This window comes from Rutidosis leptorrhynchoides, chromosome 4, assembly GCF_046630445.1.
Source record: "Rutidosis leptorrhynchoides isolate AG116_Rl617_1_P2 chromosome 4, CSIRO_AGI_Rlap_v1, whole genome shotgun sequence".
NCBI lineage: Eukaryota > Viridiplantae > Streptophyta > Magnoliopsida > Asterales > Asteraceae > Rutidosis > Rutidosis leptorrhynchoides.
In genome coordinates this window covers 383,824,142-383,842,580 of record NC_092336.1, presented here as the reverse complement: position 1 = coordinate 383,842,580, position 18,439 = coordinate 383,824,142, and the positions used below count along the sequence as shown (strand labels likewise).

The 18,439-nt window shown below is 35.7% G+C and overlaps 4 protein-coding genes across 6 annotated transcripts; 1 reads left to right on the top strand and 3 right to left on the bottom strand.

Moving 5' to 3' along the window:
* Window positions 1-790: 790 nt before the first annotated feature.
* LOC139841882 (secreted RxLR effector protein 161-like) lies at window positions 791-1,522 on the bottom strand. Its single transcript, XM_071832073.1, has one exon. It carries the CDS (start codon window positions 1,520-1,522, stop codon window positions 791-793), a length of 732 nt encoding a protein of 243 aa, XP_071688174.1.
* Window positions 1,523-4,033: 2,511 nt separating this feature from the next.
* On the bottom strand, window positions 4,034-5,134 carry LOC139841881 (uncharacterized). Its single transcript, XM_071832072.1, has one exon. The coding sequence runs from the start codon at window positions 5,132-5,134 to the stop codon at window positions 4,034-4,036; it is 1,101 nt and encodes a 366-aa protein (XP_071688173.1).
* Window positions 5,135-8,105: 2,971 nt separating this feature from the next.
* LOC139844053 (uncharacterized) lies at window positions 8,106-10,563 on the top strand. 3 transcript variants are annotated; one of them, XM_071834263.1, is made up of 6 exons: window positions 8,106-8,347; window positions 8,717-8,760; window positions 8,860-9,102; window positions 9,607-9,874; window positions 10,009-10,086; window positions 10,339-10,562. In XM_071834263.1, exons 3-6 carry the CDS (start codon window positions 8,888-8,890, stop codon window positions 10,387-10,389), a joined length of 612 nt encoding a protein of 203 aa, XP_071690364.1. In that variant the 5' UTR covers window positions 8,106-8,347; window positions 8,717-8,760; window positions 8,860-8,887; the 3' UTR covers window positions 10,390-10,562. The 3 variants fall into 3 exon arrangements, with proteins under 3 accessions (XP_071690364.1, XP_071690366.1, XP_071690365.1); XM_071834264.1 differs by lacking the exon at window positions 8,106-8,347 and adding an exon at window positions 8,413-8,579; XM_071834265.1 differs by lacking the exon at window positions 8,717-8,760 and having other exon boundaries at window positions 10,339-10,563.
* A 1,590-nt stretch (window positions 10,564-12,153) lies between these two features.
* On the bottom strand, window positions 12,154-12,880 carry LOC139844860 (uncharacterized). The gene has a single exon (XM_071835082.1). It carries the CDS (start codon window positions 12,734-12,736, stop codon window positions 12,392-12,394), a length of 345 nt encoding a protein of 114 aa, XP_071691183.1. The 5' UTR covers window positions 12,737-12,880; the 3' UTR covers window positions 12,154-12,391.
* Window positions 12,881-18,439: the final 5,559 nt, after the last annotated feature.

The window sequence follows — 18,439 nt, the reverse complement described above, 5'->3', positions numbered from 1 at the left end:
TTGGCATCAGTAGATCATTTCTTTCAAAGACCCTCATCATTTGCACGTAACACACACGTTCGGGCGGAAATCTGAACCCGATCGACGGTACCCGGGAACACATCCATTCGGGCAGTGGTTCCGGGTAGGAGTCCGTGAACGAATCCGGTAAAACCTCCCTATAGGGTCAATATATATCACCATTATTGGTGTTCAATTGGTTTAAAGAAATCATGTCGTCCCTAAGGATCGAACCCATGACCTCTCCCTATCCAATGACACAAATTACATGGGGAGAACCGTTGAGCTATGCCCGCAAGTTCATAAAATATATCCATTTGGGCAGTGGTTTCGGGTAGGGGTCCGTGAACGAATCCGGTAAAATGTCCCAATAGGGTCAATACATACCACCATTAATGGTAGTTAGTCAATCGATAAGTGATTATATCAAATAAATAATTAAAAAAGTTTTGATTCATGTATTAAAATATTCGTTATCTTAGAAATAATAATTAATTGCTGTACAATATTTTTTAACGTGTTAACAATAGCTTTAAAATTCTTTAAACTAAACTACTAAATAAATTCTTTAAAAATGTTGCTAGAAAAAAATAATTAGGATTTGTTTAAAGAATTTGATAAGAGATTTTATTATCGTATGTTATGAATAACCGAGATTTACATGAGCCTTTATATAGGCAAATAAAGAAACCATAAAAGGAAATTATTATCTATATCTTATAAGAACTTGAGAAAGAAGCCAAATAAATATACGTATCTATGAAGAAAACATATATCTCAACACTCCCCTTCAAGTTGGATTGTGAAGGTCACGAACACCCAACTTGCTACGTAGAAGTTTAAAACGATCTGCTCCAATAGCCTTGGTGAAAATATCTGCTGGTTGAAGCTCGGAACGAATTGCACAAGGTTTTATTTCTCCACTGGCAACCTGTTCACGAACAAAGTAACAGTCCATCTCAACATGCTTTGTACGTTCATGATACACTGGGTTTACTGCAATGAGCCTCGCTGCATCATTATCACACATCAAAGGAGTTGCTTCAGATTGTGCCACGTCAAAATCCTGAAGCAACCAACGCAACCATAAAACCTTACAAACAGTAGAAGCCATCGCCCTATACTCAGATTCGGCAGATGAACGAGATGCGATGCTTTGTTTCTTCGATCTCCAAGATATAGGAGCGTTACCAAGCGTGATGAAGTAACCTGTACAAGAGCGCTTGGTGGTTGGACAACTAAGCCAACTCGCATCACAACAAGCTATAAGATCCAAGTTTCCATGTGAAGGGAAAAATAACCCTCGTCCAGGGGTGGTTTTCAGATAACGTAGCACTCTAAATGTAGCATCCATGTGACTACGTTGTGGGTTGCTCAAGAACTGACTAAGCTGATTTACGGAGTATGTTATATCGGGTCTTGTGACTGTTAAATACAGAAGACGTCCAATCAATCTGCGATATTGTCCAGCATCAACATATCCACTATCGTCTTCTTTCTTTAGCTGAAGGTTTTGCTCCATTGGGAAACCAATCGGTCTGCACCCTTAAACTCCACAATCATCTAGAATATCAAGTGTGTATTTTCTCTGACTAATGACGAATCCTTCTGGTGATTGTACAACCTCAATGCCAAGAAAGTACTTAAGTGAACCTAAGTCTTTAATACTAAAATTTTTGTGCAAATGTTTCTTGACTTCATTAGCTTTCTCACGATTATTACCCATCAGTAGAACATCATCAACATATATTAAGGCAATGAGATGAACATCCTTAGTTTTGTACACAAACATGGAATGATCCGCCTTGGATTGTTGGAAGCCAATCTCAATTAACGACTTGGTGAATTTTTGATACCAATTTCTCGAGGCTTGTCGTAGACCATATATTGATTTTTGCAATTTGCAGACCTGAGTTTCTCGGTTTTTATCATATCCTTGAGGTATCTTCATGTATACCTCCTCATGGAGGTCTCCATGCAAGAATGCATTATTGACGTCCATTTGATCTACTAACCACTTTTTTTGAGCAGCATCGGCTAACGCACAATGGACCGTTACCAATTTGGCAACAGGGGCGAATGTTTCATGAAAATCCACTCCTTCTATCTGTGTGTAGCCTTTCGCTACTAAACGCGCTTTGTAACGTTCCACATCGCCATTCGGCTTATACTTTATCTTGTATATCCATTTTGAATCAATCGCTTTCTTGCCTTGTGGAAGATTAGTAATGACCCAGGTTTGATTGTCTTCGAGTGCTTGTATTTCTTTACTCATGGCCTCACGCCATTGTGGAATTTTCGCAGCCTGAGCAAAAGTTTTAGGTTCCTCATGAGTAGTAATAGCTGCTAAGAATGCCCGATGACTATCAGAAAATTTATTATAAGAAACAAACTGAGATATGAGATGTACCATGGTAGAACCTGAAGTGGGAATGGGATTCTCATGATTTAAGGATGGTGGCAAGTCAGTGACATAATCTTCTAAATGTTTCGGTCGAGATTTAACACGAACACTTTGTCGTGTATTTTCAGCCTCATTTTGTGAAAGAACACCAACATTAGTTTGTGCATTATCTTCACTTGTCTGTGAATTTTTGGTCATGGGATAGGAACTGTAAGTATCCACCCCATCATTAATATTATTACTTGAATCAACACCTTGATCAATTACTATATCATCATAATGATTTTGTACATCAGGTAAGGCTTCTTCCAAATACTCCTTTTCTATAGACTTGTGTCCTTCATAGTCGACGTCAAACGGAAACTTGTCCTCAACGAATGTTACATCACGACTAACCCACATCTTTTGATCCTTTATATCATAAAGCTTGTATCCCTTTTGACCCATGGGATATCCTAGAAAAACACATGATCTCCCCTTCACACCAAACTTATCTCGTTTGTAGAAATTATCGTGAACATACGCGAGACATCCAAAAACCTTCATATGATCATACGAGGGCTGTTTTCCAAGGAGAATTTCATGAGGTGTTTTGTTATCTAGAACACGACTTGGTAATTTATTAATAATGTAGGCCGCTGTGAGAACACTTTCTCCCCAAAACTCTATGGGTAATGATGCTTGAAAACGTAAAGCCCTACTCATTTCGAGCAAGTGCCTATGTTTACGTTCTACTATTCCGTTTTGTTGTGGGGTATACGGGCGCGATGTTTCCAACATAATTCCCTTCTCTTTGTAGTAATCTAGCATAAAATTAGACTGGAACTCGGAACCATTGTCCGTTCGTAACCGTTTTACTCGCTTGTTAAATTGTGTTTCAACCATGTTGCAAAATAATGTGAGATAGTAGGCCACTTCAGATTTTGCCTTCATCAAATATACCCATACCCCTCGACTATGATCATCAACAATAGATAAAAAATAATATGAACCATTAATTGAAGCATGCTGATAACGACCCCATATATCCACATGTATTAACTCAAAACATTCATTTGTATTTGAAAAACTAATGGGAAAAGGTAATCTATTTTGTTTAGCGCGAATACAAGAATCACAAAAATGACTACTAACATCTAGATTTTCTAAATGCTTTATTTTCTTGAGTACAGAATTAGAAGCGTGTCCCAATCTTCTATGCCAAAATTTCTGCTGCTTTAACACTGACATTGCCACAATCATACGTTTGGATGGCTGCAGATAGTACAGACCATCACGAACTCTACCCATCCCAATCAGGTTCTTGGAGCGTAAGTCCTGGATAAAACACATTTTAGGATAAAACTTGAGAACACAATTCAAATCGTTACTCAATCTAATCGTTACTCAATCTACTAACAGATAATAAATTGCACTTAAATTCAGGGACATGTAAAACACGTTTTAGGTTAAGGACATCAGATACTTTGATGTCTCCCACTCCTTCCACTAGAATGGTGGATCCATTCGGTATGGTCACAGAAGTATGAGTTTCATGCTCATTCGCGGGTTCGATCCAATTTTTATGGTGCGTGATGTGTTCACTTGCACCCGAATCAAGAATCCACGAATTGTGAGACTCAATTTTACCTACCATGTTTGCGTTTGGTGCACTTCTCTTCCCTTCGTTGTATGTAACAGTTGCATTAAAGAATCATAATCCTCTTTGCTAATAGTTGTTATGATTTGCTTATCTTCTTGAACAGAGGCAGCCTTGGGTAGAATGGTAGCCTGCGTTTTACCTCTACTTGATTGAGGTTTAGGGTTATTAGCCTTTTTCGTCCACCATTCCGGATAACCAATTAAATCGAAGCAACCATCAATGGTGTGTCCGAACTTTTGGCAGTATGTACACGTCTTGTCTTTAGTCTTTACATTCCGATCATCCCTCTTATATGTCGATTGATTATAGTTTCTTCTTGAATATCTTGACATATTCTTGCTCTTGGTTTGAAAAGCAGATGCATCGGTATTGACTGGTCGAGAAAAACCCACATGTCGTTGTTGCTCATCTTGGTTAACAAGATGGAAAGCTGCCCCAAGTATGGAAAGAGGAGTCCTGCTCAAAATCTGCGTTCTCACCGTTCCATATTCTTCATTTAAACCCATTAGAAAGTTGTACAATTTTTCTTTGTCACGCATTTGTGCTATTGATTTTGCCACATCGCATGTACATTCTGAACAGGTACACTTTAGTGTTGGACTCACTGATTGCATCTCATCCCACACGCCTCGTAATTTGGTGTAATATGCAGATACAGATAAGCTTTCTTGATGAATCATGGTAATGGTTATGCGTAGTTCATAAGCTCTAGGCGCATTCTCTTTGTTAAATCTTTCTTCAAGATCGATCCAGATGTATCTTGCAGTGGTAGCGTACTTCACGCTATTTTTTATTTCCTTTTCCATGGAACTTACAAGCCAGCCTCGAACCATTGCATTACATCTCTGCCAGTTCATTAAGTCCTTTGATCCTTCTTTAGGCATCGGGATCGTTCCATCGATGAATCCCATCTTGTTCTTGGCAAGAAAAGCATTAGTAATTTCACTTTTCCAGTCACTGTAATTGCCATCTCTAAGGAGATTATCTCCTACAAAATTTAACCCTGGATGGTCGGCAGAAGTAAGAAAGTACGGTGAAGTTATATCAATAACTGACCTTGTACTAGACTCTGTATCATCGCCTGCCATTGTTACAGAGTAAGTTGTCGATTGGTTTTGTTTTTATCTCGGTTAAAAGAGCACATGAAGATGAATCAATGAATTGATTCTGAATGAGTTTATTGGTTAGGGTTTTAAAGAATTTGATTTGATTTGATTTGAATGATCTTTGGGCTATTTGTGATGGACCAATTTTAGAATGAAGGAATTTAGGGTTTGAATTGGGTCGGTACGACTAACCGACGAATTTTAGGGTTTTGATTTTGATTATAGGATTTTGCTCTGATACCATAAAGAATTTGATAAGAGATTTTATTATCGTATGTTATGAATAACCGAGATTTACATGAGCCTTTATATAGGCAAATAAAGAAACCATAAAAGGAAATTATTATCTATATCTTATAAGAACTTGAGAAAGAAGCCAAATAAATATACGTATCTATGAAGAAAACATATATCTCAACATTGTTTCTAAGTTGTTGGTGGATTAGAATAATTACTTTGAAGCTGAAGTTCTTTGTCATGTGTTATGGTTTGCCCATTTTTAAATCAGAGGCTGAAGTCAAGTGGTGAATTTCAGTTATCTCTCAATTGCTTAAATGGTTCAACAAAAATGGCTCAATTAGTCTTGGGGTTTTTCAAGTTCGTGTATGTCCAACATAATTTGAAGTATCAAGATGAAGGTTTTTAGGCTATCTTCTTCAAGTTTCTAGGCATCAATTTTATGTATGGGATTGTAATCCTTGGATGCTCTTTAGTATGATTTAATTTTTTATATGGCCTTTTGATTTTTGCTTGAAAGTTTAGCTTTATGATTGTTGTGCTGAGCTTCAAGAAGTTTTATATCTTTGTTTGGTCTCTTCATCTTTTTGTTGATGTTTTCTTATTTAATGTATTCTTTCCTTTTCGTAAAATAAATAAATAAAGTGTGGGATAAATTTGGGTCGAAAGTTTTAAACATATGGGCTAAAAATGAAATAAAACTTAATTAAATAAAGGGCTATAGACTAAAGCGCCCATTTTTAAACGAACTATGACTTCGCCTTAAAAATTTAAAATGTCATCGCAAGTAGCAAGGTCCGACTTAGGCTTGCGACCATGCGAACTCCCAGTCGCAAGATACCTTTGCGACCTTGCGAATGGACGCAACCGGGCATTATCGAAAATTTTCAGATCGCGATAACTCTTGATCCGTAGCTCGTATTCAGGTACCTTTTTTTTAAGTGTGTCTTTTTTAGAGATCTATTTGTATATATTAAAATCAAATTCCTAATTTTTGTTCAAGAAACAACCGCATATTGCGAGTTGCGATTTATGTACAAATGCGTGATTTTCGAGTTATATAATGTAGTTCAAATTGAATGAGGGGATTCGTTTGGTTGTAGTCAATAATGGTGGAGAATTAAACGAATCACAAATTTATCTTGGCTCGCAAGCCGAACGCACAAGGCTCGCAGGCACCATGCGACTTGTGAGGGCATTTGGCAATTTTTTTTAGAGCGAATCGTATAGTTCGTTTGAATAATGAACGTTTTGATCAACAGCCCTTAAATAAAATGAAAATGAATTGATAGTAATTATTTTAAATATTTAATATATAAAGTAAATTACACGGAGTAATAAAAGTATTAAAATTAAAATAAATAATATTTAAAAATAAAATTAAATATTGAATTAGAAACTGAACCACTCTTTAACTTTCTTTCAAACTCTAATTCTTAGGCTGGTTTTAACCTAGCGTCACATTTGTTCCGTCATCCCACATGGCAACAAGTTTGACGCCCCTAACGCGGCGTCAAAATCTGACGCCCCGGGCGTCATTCGAAAATGTGACGGATCCAAAAGTTGTGTCAAATTTTATTCCAACAAATCAGATTTTGCCACATATTTTTACATATTATTAATTAAAAAATTTTATACCCAACTACCAATAATATTTTACCACATCACCCATTCACAAATTTTTACCGCATCACACATTCACAAATTTAACCCTCAAATTTGACACTCCTCAAAAAATACCTTGTCACATCATCAAAAAATACCTCATTTGACATTGATGTCACCGCCACGGTTAGAAACAGTCTTAGTGTCTCCTTAGATACTGAATTTGATCATTGCGATTCCGCATGCACTTAACCTTTATTAAATAAGTACCAAAATAGTGAGGAGGGATGATGCATGTAGGGGTGTAAACAAGCCGAGTTAAGCTCGAGCTCGGCTCATTTAATTTTATTAAGCTAGAGATTGAACTCGGCTCGGTTCGACCATAATATTTTAAGTTCGAGCTCGGAACTTTTGATATTTTAGAGCTCGAGCTCGACTCGTTAATTACATAATTTTTATTTTTCTTAATACTTTTTTATTTTATTATATTTTATATTTATTCTTTTTGTGATTTTTATATACATAATATAAGATTTACTATTATTCTTTTAACTATGATGTTGATATAATAGTAATTATTATTATTATATTATTATATAATATTATTAAAAAAATATAATATTTAGCGTATATAAATGAAAAACTTGTTTAGGCTCGTGAGTTTGTTCGAGCTCGGACTCGTTTACTAAACGAGCTTCAAATAAAGTTCAAATTCAGCCTCAAACTCTTTTAATTTCGACTCAAAACAAGCTTTCAACGAATTGAACTCGAGTAGTTCGGCTTATTTACCTTTGATGCATGTCATGTGCTCATGAGCATAAGTCGTTAGAGACTGCTAACCAAAACGTTAGTCGGAGCCTTTAAAGGCCCATATCCCACCGTACAGTAGCATCTAACGGCCCATATTCATCTCCTAATTTTTTTTTTTTAAAAAGAAAAAGAATAAGGAGTAAAAAATAAAAATAAAAATAAAAATAAAATAAAAGTAAAAATTAAAAGAATTATTAAAATACAAAACTACCGATAGGGTGTAGAAAAATATTGAACTGAACCACATCCCCCACTTCTTCTTCAACATAAACTTCACACATAACATAAACAAGAACACAAAAGAGGCAGACCAAAAAAAAAACCCAATTTTCTCAACTAAATTACAGAATCTTTTTTAAATACATTTAATTCGTTTAAACCATAGATTAAATCAAGTTTTCATTCTCTAACAAACAAACCCCATCATACATCACCATTTTTCTGCTGTATTCACTAACCTTTGTTCTTGTAATCATCTCTATATTTTATTCTTGTACTTTTTATACAAGATTTTATCTGGGTTTTGAATGCAAGATCTCTAAGGTATAAAACTGTTTCTAGCATAAATCGTATATCGGTATTTTAATTTTTTTCTGTATTTTTTGTTCTTAAATCTAAAAATCTTGATTTTTTACCATCAAAGTTGGAAACTTTACTGTTCTTGTAACCTCTTATTCTTTTTCCTTTTGTGAGTTTTATTTATTTTCTTAGGTTCTTCAGTGATATTTAAATGCATGATAATTTGATACTGGTTTTAGCACAGATCCTTAATTGGGTACTGTAACTCTATCATACGAATATTGAAGCTTTATCGTTCTTTCAATTTCATTATATTTACCCTCCATTCTAAGTGACTTTTCATCCTTGGATTATGTTAATTTTCTAATGTTCTTGAATGACTTTGAAATATAGGGTAAATTGCTAGATTTGATGCTGGTTTTAGCATAGATCTTGATGTGGGTATTCTTTATTTTAAATTACAATCTAATTACTGTTCATGGGTCTTATCAATTTTTAGGGTTTATTGCTAAATGGGGGATTCACTTGTTTTACAGATATAAAGATTGAAACTTTAGACTAAAAATGGATAAGTTACAGTGGGGAAATAGGAAGAGGCTAAGATTTGTGAAAGTAAAAGAGTCAACAGTTATGAATGGGAAATCAGATGCAAATGGAAATGGAAATGTTGTGAAGAAAAAAAGCACATCTCAACGTGTTGATAGAAGGGTTGTAAATGAACAAGATTCTACTCATCCTCTTCCACCTCTTAATGCTTCATCTCCTCAACGTCTCAACAGGTTGAAAACAGTTAAATTTGTATTTTCAATACTTATAATTAATTTTAGTTTTTTAATTATAAACACATTATTGAGCTTAAGTTTATTTTGGTATGGTGTTTTTTTTTTATGAAAAGCCTGAATCTTTAAATCTTTGGAGTTTGCAGTGAATTCTTGATATTTTTTTTCTTATGTAAATTTTGGTTATTTTATTGTGTGAAAAGAAACAAGTGAACATGGTTTTGTTGGAGTACCAAAGGAAAAGATAAAGTTTTGTGCTTTTTCTTTGTTGAATACATCTGAGGTCTTTTGTGTGTGAATATTTAATGAACACATTTGTGTATGTAAATCAACATTTGGATACTTTTTTGTGTTTCGGTTGGGATTTTCTAATTTTCAATCAACATTTTGATACTTTTTTATGTTTCGGTTGGATATATGTTAAATTTGTCTTAAAAATATAGAAGTATATTGGTTTTGTGGCTTATTTTCCTGTTTTCTGATTGTTTTGTTGGTCTACAACAGGAAGATAATGTCGGCACTATCATCACCGGAAAAGGAAGACCGGTATTACACAACACGGGGATCGGCTGTAGGCGGGTTTGAAGAGAGTAGCAGCAGCAAGAATGTGTTTCAAGTGGATGCAAAGAAAGAAATCAAGAAGGCTGTTTGGCCTAAACTGTTCACAACATTATCAAGCAAAGAAAAAGAAGAAGACTTTATGGCAATGAAAGGGTGTAAACTGCCTCAAAGGCCTAAGAAAAGAGCCAAGACTATTCAAAGAACCTTACTTGTAAATTTACTTGATTACCCTTTTCATTTTTGTTCTTGATGTAGTTTTCAAATTATGGTTCTTTAATTCATTCATGAATCTTGACTTGTTTAGTATGAATCTTGACTTGTTTGACTTTTGTTTTGTGATTGCAGTTAGTAAGTCCAGGTGCATGGCTATCTGATCTATGCCAAGAAAGATACGAAGTTAGAGAGAAGAAGACTAATAAGAAGGTTTGTTTACACTTTTGGTTAAATCTTAACTGAAATCTGTGATCTATGGGCTATAAAAGATCTGTACTTTTATGTGTTAATAGTTACATACTTGCATACATAACTCAAGGTTCAAAACCTTTTGTCAAATCAAGAACAATCATTTCATTATGCTAATATAAGTAATATAAGTTGCAATAATGTACTAACATGTACTTTATCTAGTTAAGTTATTTATATTACTAAAAGAAGTTGTACATCTGACTTTTGCAGAGACCAAGAGGATTGAAGGCAATGGGAAGCATGGAAAGTGACTCAGAATGAGGTTGAAGAGAAAATTGGATTTTCAGTAGGATTTTGGTTTATAGGTACAAGTTGGAAAGAGAAGTGTTATCTCTTGGTTTTTGGAAACATTTGTTTGCTCTTCTCAATATATTAGAAAACCAACAATGTACCTTTTAAATAAGTAGCAAACTAATATGTTGATCCCTTTAGGGAAATCATTAATGCTTTTTAGTGTTGTGATGGTTTTTAATATTTGTGTTCTTTTTATTTACTCAATTATTTCTCCTTTCCATCAAAATTATTTTAGCTTTGTTAATCAACAGTCTTTCAGTAGGAAAAATGACAAAATGTTAAGTAATAAGTTGCACAAAACTCTTGTATACATTGATCAACACTTGCCTTACTTTGTTGTATAGAAACATACAATTGTTATTACCATGTAGTGCAATATTTTTATGTTAATTTGATTTCTCTAATTGTATATTTCATATTTATTTTCAAAGACTGTAGGTTATTGTGACAAATAATTCAACTTTGATTCCATTCAATCATTCTAAACGCAAAAAGACAAATATGGTCCTTTCTATTCATTACCTATCGGATCATGATAACAAAATGAAACAATAAAACGAGTCAACCACATTGAGAAGAAAGTTACAGTATATAAAAAGGGCCCGAACACAAGTAAACATGTTTTACGTTTGTATAATACAATATTATAGAACACACATGGTGTACAAATAACAATTGCTAGAGGCAAATCACTACGACACTAATACATAAATGGCCAAACAAATGTGCTATTGTTTGCAACCTGCAAGTACTAAGCCAGTCGGCGTCATTTGTGCATGTCCACGTTTTCTTTCTAGTTTTAACTACAACTTGAACCAGCATACCACCTATGTCAACAAGATCAAATACTATGAATAACTAGCCCTGCCTTACCCAGAACACCAAATTTGCCCTATAATAGTACTCTCATTTTCCTAAGAATCAACTAGAAGAGGCACAACATAAGTTCGTAATAATAAGGAAACATGTGCACACAAAGAATCAACAATATACGATGATAAACTAGACTATATCATTACAATCTGAAACGTGTCCTAGATGGCTATATGAAACAAATTTCAGGCAACTCAGTTTAAACCGAAAGGCTATGCAATTACTATATATGTTTTACAAAGACAAGTGAAATCTAACTACACAAAGAATGGATGCACACTAATCTTACGTACATCGTAAGATATTCACTGTAAGTGACAGATGTAATGTCTCTTTTAGAAATTAGCTTTAACTACAAGAAAATGCTGCAGTAAATGAATGCTGTATTGCAACACAAGTAAACATACACTCCTACAGTAACATGAAAAGTTACCCAATTATGTTTCATGTTAACTTGAAAACTTTAACTAATTTAACATCAGAGTTCAAGATACTCAAGCACATCATCAGAACATAGTTCATTATAAGTAGCAGCAACAAATATGCTATCTACCTAAGTTGCTTCAAATACTAAGAAGATATTAATTGGAAACAAGATACAATAATTGATGTCCATAACAAATAAGACATAATCTACAAATTCAAGCATCAAACGTTTAACACTAACACAATATTCATAATCTGCCGTATATATTCATCTACATAATCAAGTTATTTTGAACATATAATTTAGGCCATGACCACATAAATATAGGCATCACATATCACATCACATCACATCACATCACATCACATACACCATTAAAAAACCACACAAATCGTAAAGATTAAACGATAAAGTCATACTCATAATAAACATGATCACAACATCAATAACAATAACAATTACCATTACATAATTAATATTAAAATCAATTCAGATTCGAATCGGAACCGGTGAAACTGTTCTCAGAATCGTAATCTAATTCTTAAATAAGAAAAAGCGCACACAAACAAAATTATTTAAAATTAAAATTAAACTATATATATAACAAACATAATTCGCAATAAGAATTAGAGTTACTGTACAAAATGAAAAAAGTAGGAACAATATAAATCAATCCGAATGCGAATCGGAGTAAGAATCGCGGCGACCGTGATCATAACCGGAAAAACCTCCGGCAGCGACGGAACTACGATCGGAATCATAATCCGTATCATCATCATCATCATCATCATCGTAATAATTATAAGAATAGTAATAAGCATCAGGTGGTGAAGGAGGAACACAAAAAAAGTTCCAAACACAAAGAGCAAAACGACCTAATTGTTGAAGAGGAAAACAGATTACCAGATCTAATAATTCATCGGAAGTAATTCGTTCGGAGAAACATGCTACTGACTGCCATACGTCAGCTGATACGGTGGCGACGGAAGCAACTAAAACGGTGTTGAAAACCATTGATTAATTTTGCGGTGGTTAATGGTGGTGATTGGTGGATAAAAGATGGAGGTTTGGAAGTGGATTGAATTTTGATTTTGTCAGAGACAACGATTTGTTACTGTCTGGGCCCACTTGCTTGATACTCCTATATGTTACGGAGTACAATATATTTATTTAATTTAGTAATCTAATCTATCTAATATAATATAATACGAAGTATTAATCTATATCTCTATATCTATATTTTTCAAGGTTGTAAAAGTCGCGAGTCGGGGACGCATCGTGTAACACCGGCCATTTTTTTTAAATACACAGCAGAAGACTTTATTAACAAACACAATATAAGTCACGTCATTACGTTTAAGTTTACACAACGGTGTTACGTTATCACAAAACATTATTTATACAAAAGTCCACATCAGAGTTGGGTTGTCAAACATGTCTTCTGCAATAGCACCCTTCCCGACTAGCAGTACCTAAACCTGCAAGGGGAGAATATGTGGGGGATTAGCGCACCGCTAAGTGAATGGAATCTATCTAACAGATATAGCTTAAGTCACACACAAGCTATATACTAACAATAACACATGCTAACTATCAACTAGCATACAATAAGACAATACGAGGATCGGCGGCTTGTACGAGCACACGACTCCTAGCTGATCGGACTTGAGTCTACCGATAGTCCCTGCTACTCAATTCACAGTATAGTTATCCAGATGCAAGGGATGCATCATTCACGCTATACTCTACAATCAGTAGCCTATGGACCCAACCTCCCCTAGGCACGGTTGACCTCATACAGACTCTAACCTCTCCTAGGCACGGTCTCGAGTCCCCAGTCTCCCTAGGCCCGACTGGTGCCATTCACACAGTGTACACAGAATTCACATACAACATCAGGCATACTATATTATTCTAACATGGCAATTTCTACAGTATTTTGCTACAGTATCTTGCTACAGTATTTTGCTACAGTACCCGAACTGCTACAGTGTCACTATTTGCTACAGTGTCACTATTTGCTACAGTCCGAGTTGCTACAGTACCGAGTTGCTACAGTACCACACACCCCCCCCCCCCTCCCCCCCCGAGTTGCTACAGTGTCACTATTTGTTACAGTACCGAGTTGCTACAGTGATCCTGATTGACCAGATACTTGCCCACCTTGTTGTAGCACATTACCAAACATTCTGTTTCTGGCAGCCTGAACATCACTTTCTACCATCTTAGCCATCACAACAGCTTGAGATAATGATGTAGCTGTTCTAACAAAAGTTCTGTACTCAAGCAGAATGATATTAACAAAATGCTGGATACGAGACACTTCGTATGGCACCCATTGTTGTACAAACCTCAGTTTATCCATAAACTTCTCTACTACCTCATCGATCGTCATTTGAGGTGTCATCTTCATTTCAAGAAACTCAGTCTTGATTCGGTTCATATCAAACGGATTACAATACTGTTCACACACCTTCCCATAAAACTGCTCCCATGTGATCATACTCACTTGCTCTTTTGGTATACTAGAAATCAAAGAATCCCACCAAATCATAGCCCTACCTTTCAACATTCGACTAGCATATGTTACTTTCAGCTCGGGTTCACACTGGCACGCTTCAAATACCCTTTCAATTTCTCGCAACCAATTGAGAGTTACAGTCGGATCAGTACTTCCTGAAAACTCGAAGGGTTTGCAATCACGGAAGTTCTTATAAGTACATCTTTTGGGTGGCTGCAAGTAAGATTGATGGAACATTTGCATTTGATATGGATTCATCATCATGGGATTTTGGTAAGTAAAGGTGTTTTGTGGTGATGTTACTTATGGTATCAGAGCTGGGGCCCGCATCGATGTGCACTGCGGGGACGCAGTGTCCCGAAGGGGGGAGAGTTGTAACAGACTCGTCCCACATCGGTGGGAGAGGAAAACAAAGCACTCCTTATAAGGGTGTGGATACCTCTTCTGGTATGACGCGTTTTGAGGGTGTTTACCCGAGAAGCAAATCCGTGAGGTAGAAGTGCGATCCGGGGTTGTACTAGTGCGCGGGTAGCCCGTCGGTGATCGGCTTGTGTCCAAAGCGGACAATATCATACTACGGGCTGATGGTGATGTTACTTATGGTATCAGAGTTGGGGCCCGCATCGATGTGCACTGCGGGGACGCAGTGTCCCGAAGGGGGGGAGAGTTGTAACAGACTCGTCCCACATCGGTGGGAGAGGAAAACAAAGCACTCCTTATAAGGGTGTGGATACCTCTTCTGGTATGACGCGTTTTGAGGGTGTTTACCCGAGAAGCAAATCCGTGAGGTAGAAGTGCGATCCGGGGTTGTACTAGTGCGCGGGTAGCCCGTCGGTGATCGGCTTGTGTCCAAAGCGGACAATATCATAGTTGGTATCAGAGCTGGGGCCCGCATCGATGTGCACTGCGGGGACGCAGTGTCCCGAAGGGGGGAGAGTTGTAACAGACTCGTCCCACATCGGTGGGAGAGGAAAAAAAAGCACTCCTTATAAGGGTGTGGATACCTCTTCTGGTATGACGCGTTTTGAGGGTGTTTACCCGAGAAGCAAATCCGTGAGGTAGAAGTGCGATCCGGGGTTGTACTAGTGCGCGGGTAGCCCGTCGGTGATCGGCTTGTGTCCAAAGCGGACAATATCATACTACGGGCTGATGGTGATGTTACTCATCGGTCGAGATCTAAAAAAGACGCGTCGGCCGAGTCGGGGACGCGTCGGGGACGCATCGGTCGTTGACCAACGTTGACTTTATTAATAATTTCTTAAATATATATTTATATATGTATATAATAGTTGATTCTGTACCATAAATTTTTTAAATAAGAACTTGAATTTAAATACAATCAAACTTCAAACTCAATTAATGTTACCGAATACATAATCAGTAAGGATACAGAGAAAAGAGCGGCCAAAAAAATGAAAACATACCCTAATTTTAAAACATATCACATCTTGACGAAAATTTGACTGATTTTGACCGTTGTTGACCAACTTTGTCCGTCTTTGACAGACTTTGACCGAACTTTTAGCTTTGACCGTCTTTTGAGTCGTTTTCAGAAAAACGGGACGGAGAACCCAAAAAAATGACGCATCGACCGACGCGTCGGCCAAGTCGGCCGACTTTTACAACACTGATATTTTCTAATCCGATGTCATTATTACGCTAATTCTTTTGTTAAAAAAAATTAAAAAATAAAAGAAAAAAATCTAAGCATGATAGATGATTTCATTAATCTAAATAATTTTGAATTAAAATTAAATCTTATTAATTAATTATTATTATAAAATCTTATTAATAATTATTTTAATTATTAAAATTAAATAAATTTGAATTATTTTAATTAATTATTTTGAATTGAGTACAAGAAGGTATAAAAACTAGGCAGAAAGAAATCAATTCTAAATTTATATTTAATTTATACTTTTAAAATAAAATGATAACCAATATTATCTCTTATGATTGGATGTGGATTGTTTAATATGCTTTTTAGGTGTTTGATGAAATGTTCAACTGATGAGTTTCTTAGTCGGATTCTGTGGTTTCACGGTTCATTAAACTAAATGACTTTAGCATTTACGTTCACTTAATACCTAAAACATATTATTATGATTTCACGGGTCATTTCACTGGTATTAATCTAATCTACTAGCATTAATTACTCCGTATTCAATATTTAATATTAATTCAATTTAATTTTTGGAATCGAACTTTTAGGTGACAATTTTAAAATTAAAGTTAAATTAATACGGAGTAACTAATTAAATTTCACTATTTATTTAATTCAACATTTAACGTTGTATATATTCATATTTATTTATATTTATATCTATATTATATATCAATATTTATATTTATCTAATTTAATAGCAAATCAATATCTTTTTTTGGGCAAATAAATGATTATATTATATTTATATTTTATATTTATATTAATAAAACTACTACCAACGGTTTGTCATTTAGAAGTGTCATTTTCAAATCAAAAAAAGACATTGTAGGTATTAACTCGTCTTTCTCGTCATGTTCTAGACAAAAGATGATTTCGTCTATATATGTCGGGAAGTGATTCACAAGTCGGTGACACTTAGTGGTGCTTTACAAGTCGGTGTTGTGGTGTTCACAAGTCGGTGACCCATATGTATTGGTGGGGGATTCACAAGTCGGTGACACCCTTTGATGATTCACAAGTCGGTGACACCTTATGATGATTCACAAGTCGATGACATCATACGAGTGAGACTCGACGTTATTGGTCGTCTACAAGTCGGTATTGCCATAGCGGAGAATGGTTTGGTATGTTTATGCATTGTTACGATTTAGTATATTATTGTGGCGGTTTATATACTAAGGTTGTTGATTGTTGTATGTGGTAATGTGTAACAACCCAACCCGTTATCCAACCGAAAGATTTTTTTTTTTTTTTTTTTTTTTTTTTTTTTTTTTTTTTTACAAAATCCAGTTTTTGGCCAAATGGAACGCCGCTCCTGAAACAACCCAACCCGTATTTAACACGAGTAAATTTTTTTATAATTAAACATTTGCGCCCAATTAAACGGTTACTTACAACCCATTTAACAATATCACAAGTTTAATGTTTACAAAGGCACGAAGGCCATTAATCAAATGTAATACAAGTTCGACCCACTTAAAATGATAGTTTTAATCCAAACTACACCCGAGCATGGTTTGGGGCTAAACTACCCAAAACGCTAGGTCGACTTCAAAAGCTTCAACGATAATCCAACACGGGGAACTAGTATCCAACGACCCCCTTTCCCTTGTCCGCACCTGCATCTAAAAAGATAAATAACGAGAGGGGTAAGCTAATGCTTAGTGAGTGCAATAATTATACGATTACATATACAACCTACTTACTTGCAATCACTTACGCATTTACCGCATACATGCTAGCAATATAAATAATCATACTATCACAAGTATAATGTTAAACCTTCGACCACACAAGCTAGCATAACAAAAGCATATAACTTGAACAATATAATATACTATATCACAACACACAACCATGGTTAACCAATCGTACAAAGGAATGGTACTCGAATTTCCCATCGGTGTTCATAACAACCGTTATAGTACTTAACACGTCGTACACTAACCCCACAGGTGGCATCTTAACACGTCGATGCTTCACCCCGGGTGGTGTCTTAACACGTCGACACTTCACCCCGAGTGGTGTCTTAATACATCGACACTTCACTCGTTACATCTCTTGGAGTGGCATCTTAACACGTCGATGCTTCACTCCCGAGTGGTGTCTTAACACGTCGACACTTCACTCGCCACGTGAGAAGTGGTGTCTTAACACGTCGACACTTCACAACCCATGCCCCACAAATAAATACATTATATATGCACGCATATAGTTATTCCACTCACCTTAACACGTCGGTGATGATCAAACACTTCCGTATGCTTCAAAGCAAAGTACCTAATACATTAAGTACACATTCAATACACAAACTTGTGGAATTAACCACATTACTTAACTCTTGAGCATTTAATGACCCAAATGCATTAAATAACCCACTTACACCAAAACCGCCCATAAATGGCCATGACTCATTATATATCACTAAAAGCTAGTGATTATAGTCCAATATCCATAACTAACACCATCTAGGGTATTTTCATACCCGTCTTGCCCAAACTAGGTCAACATTACCCATTTGACCCATTTT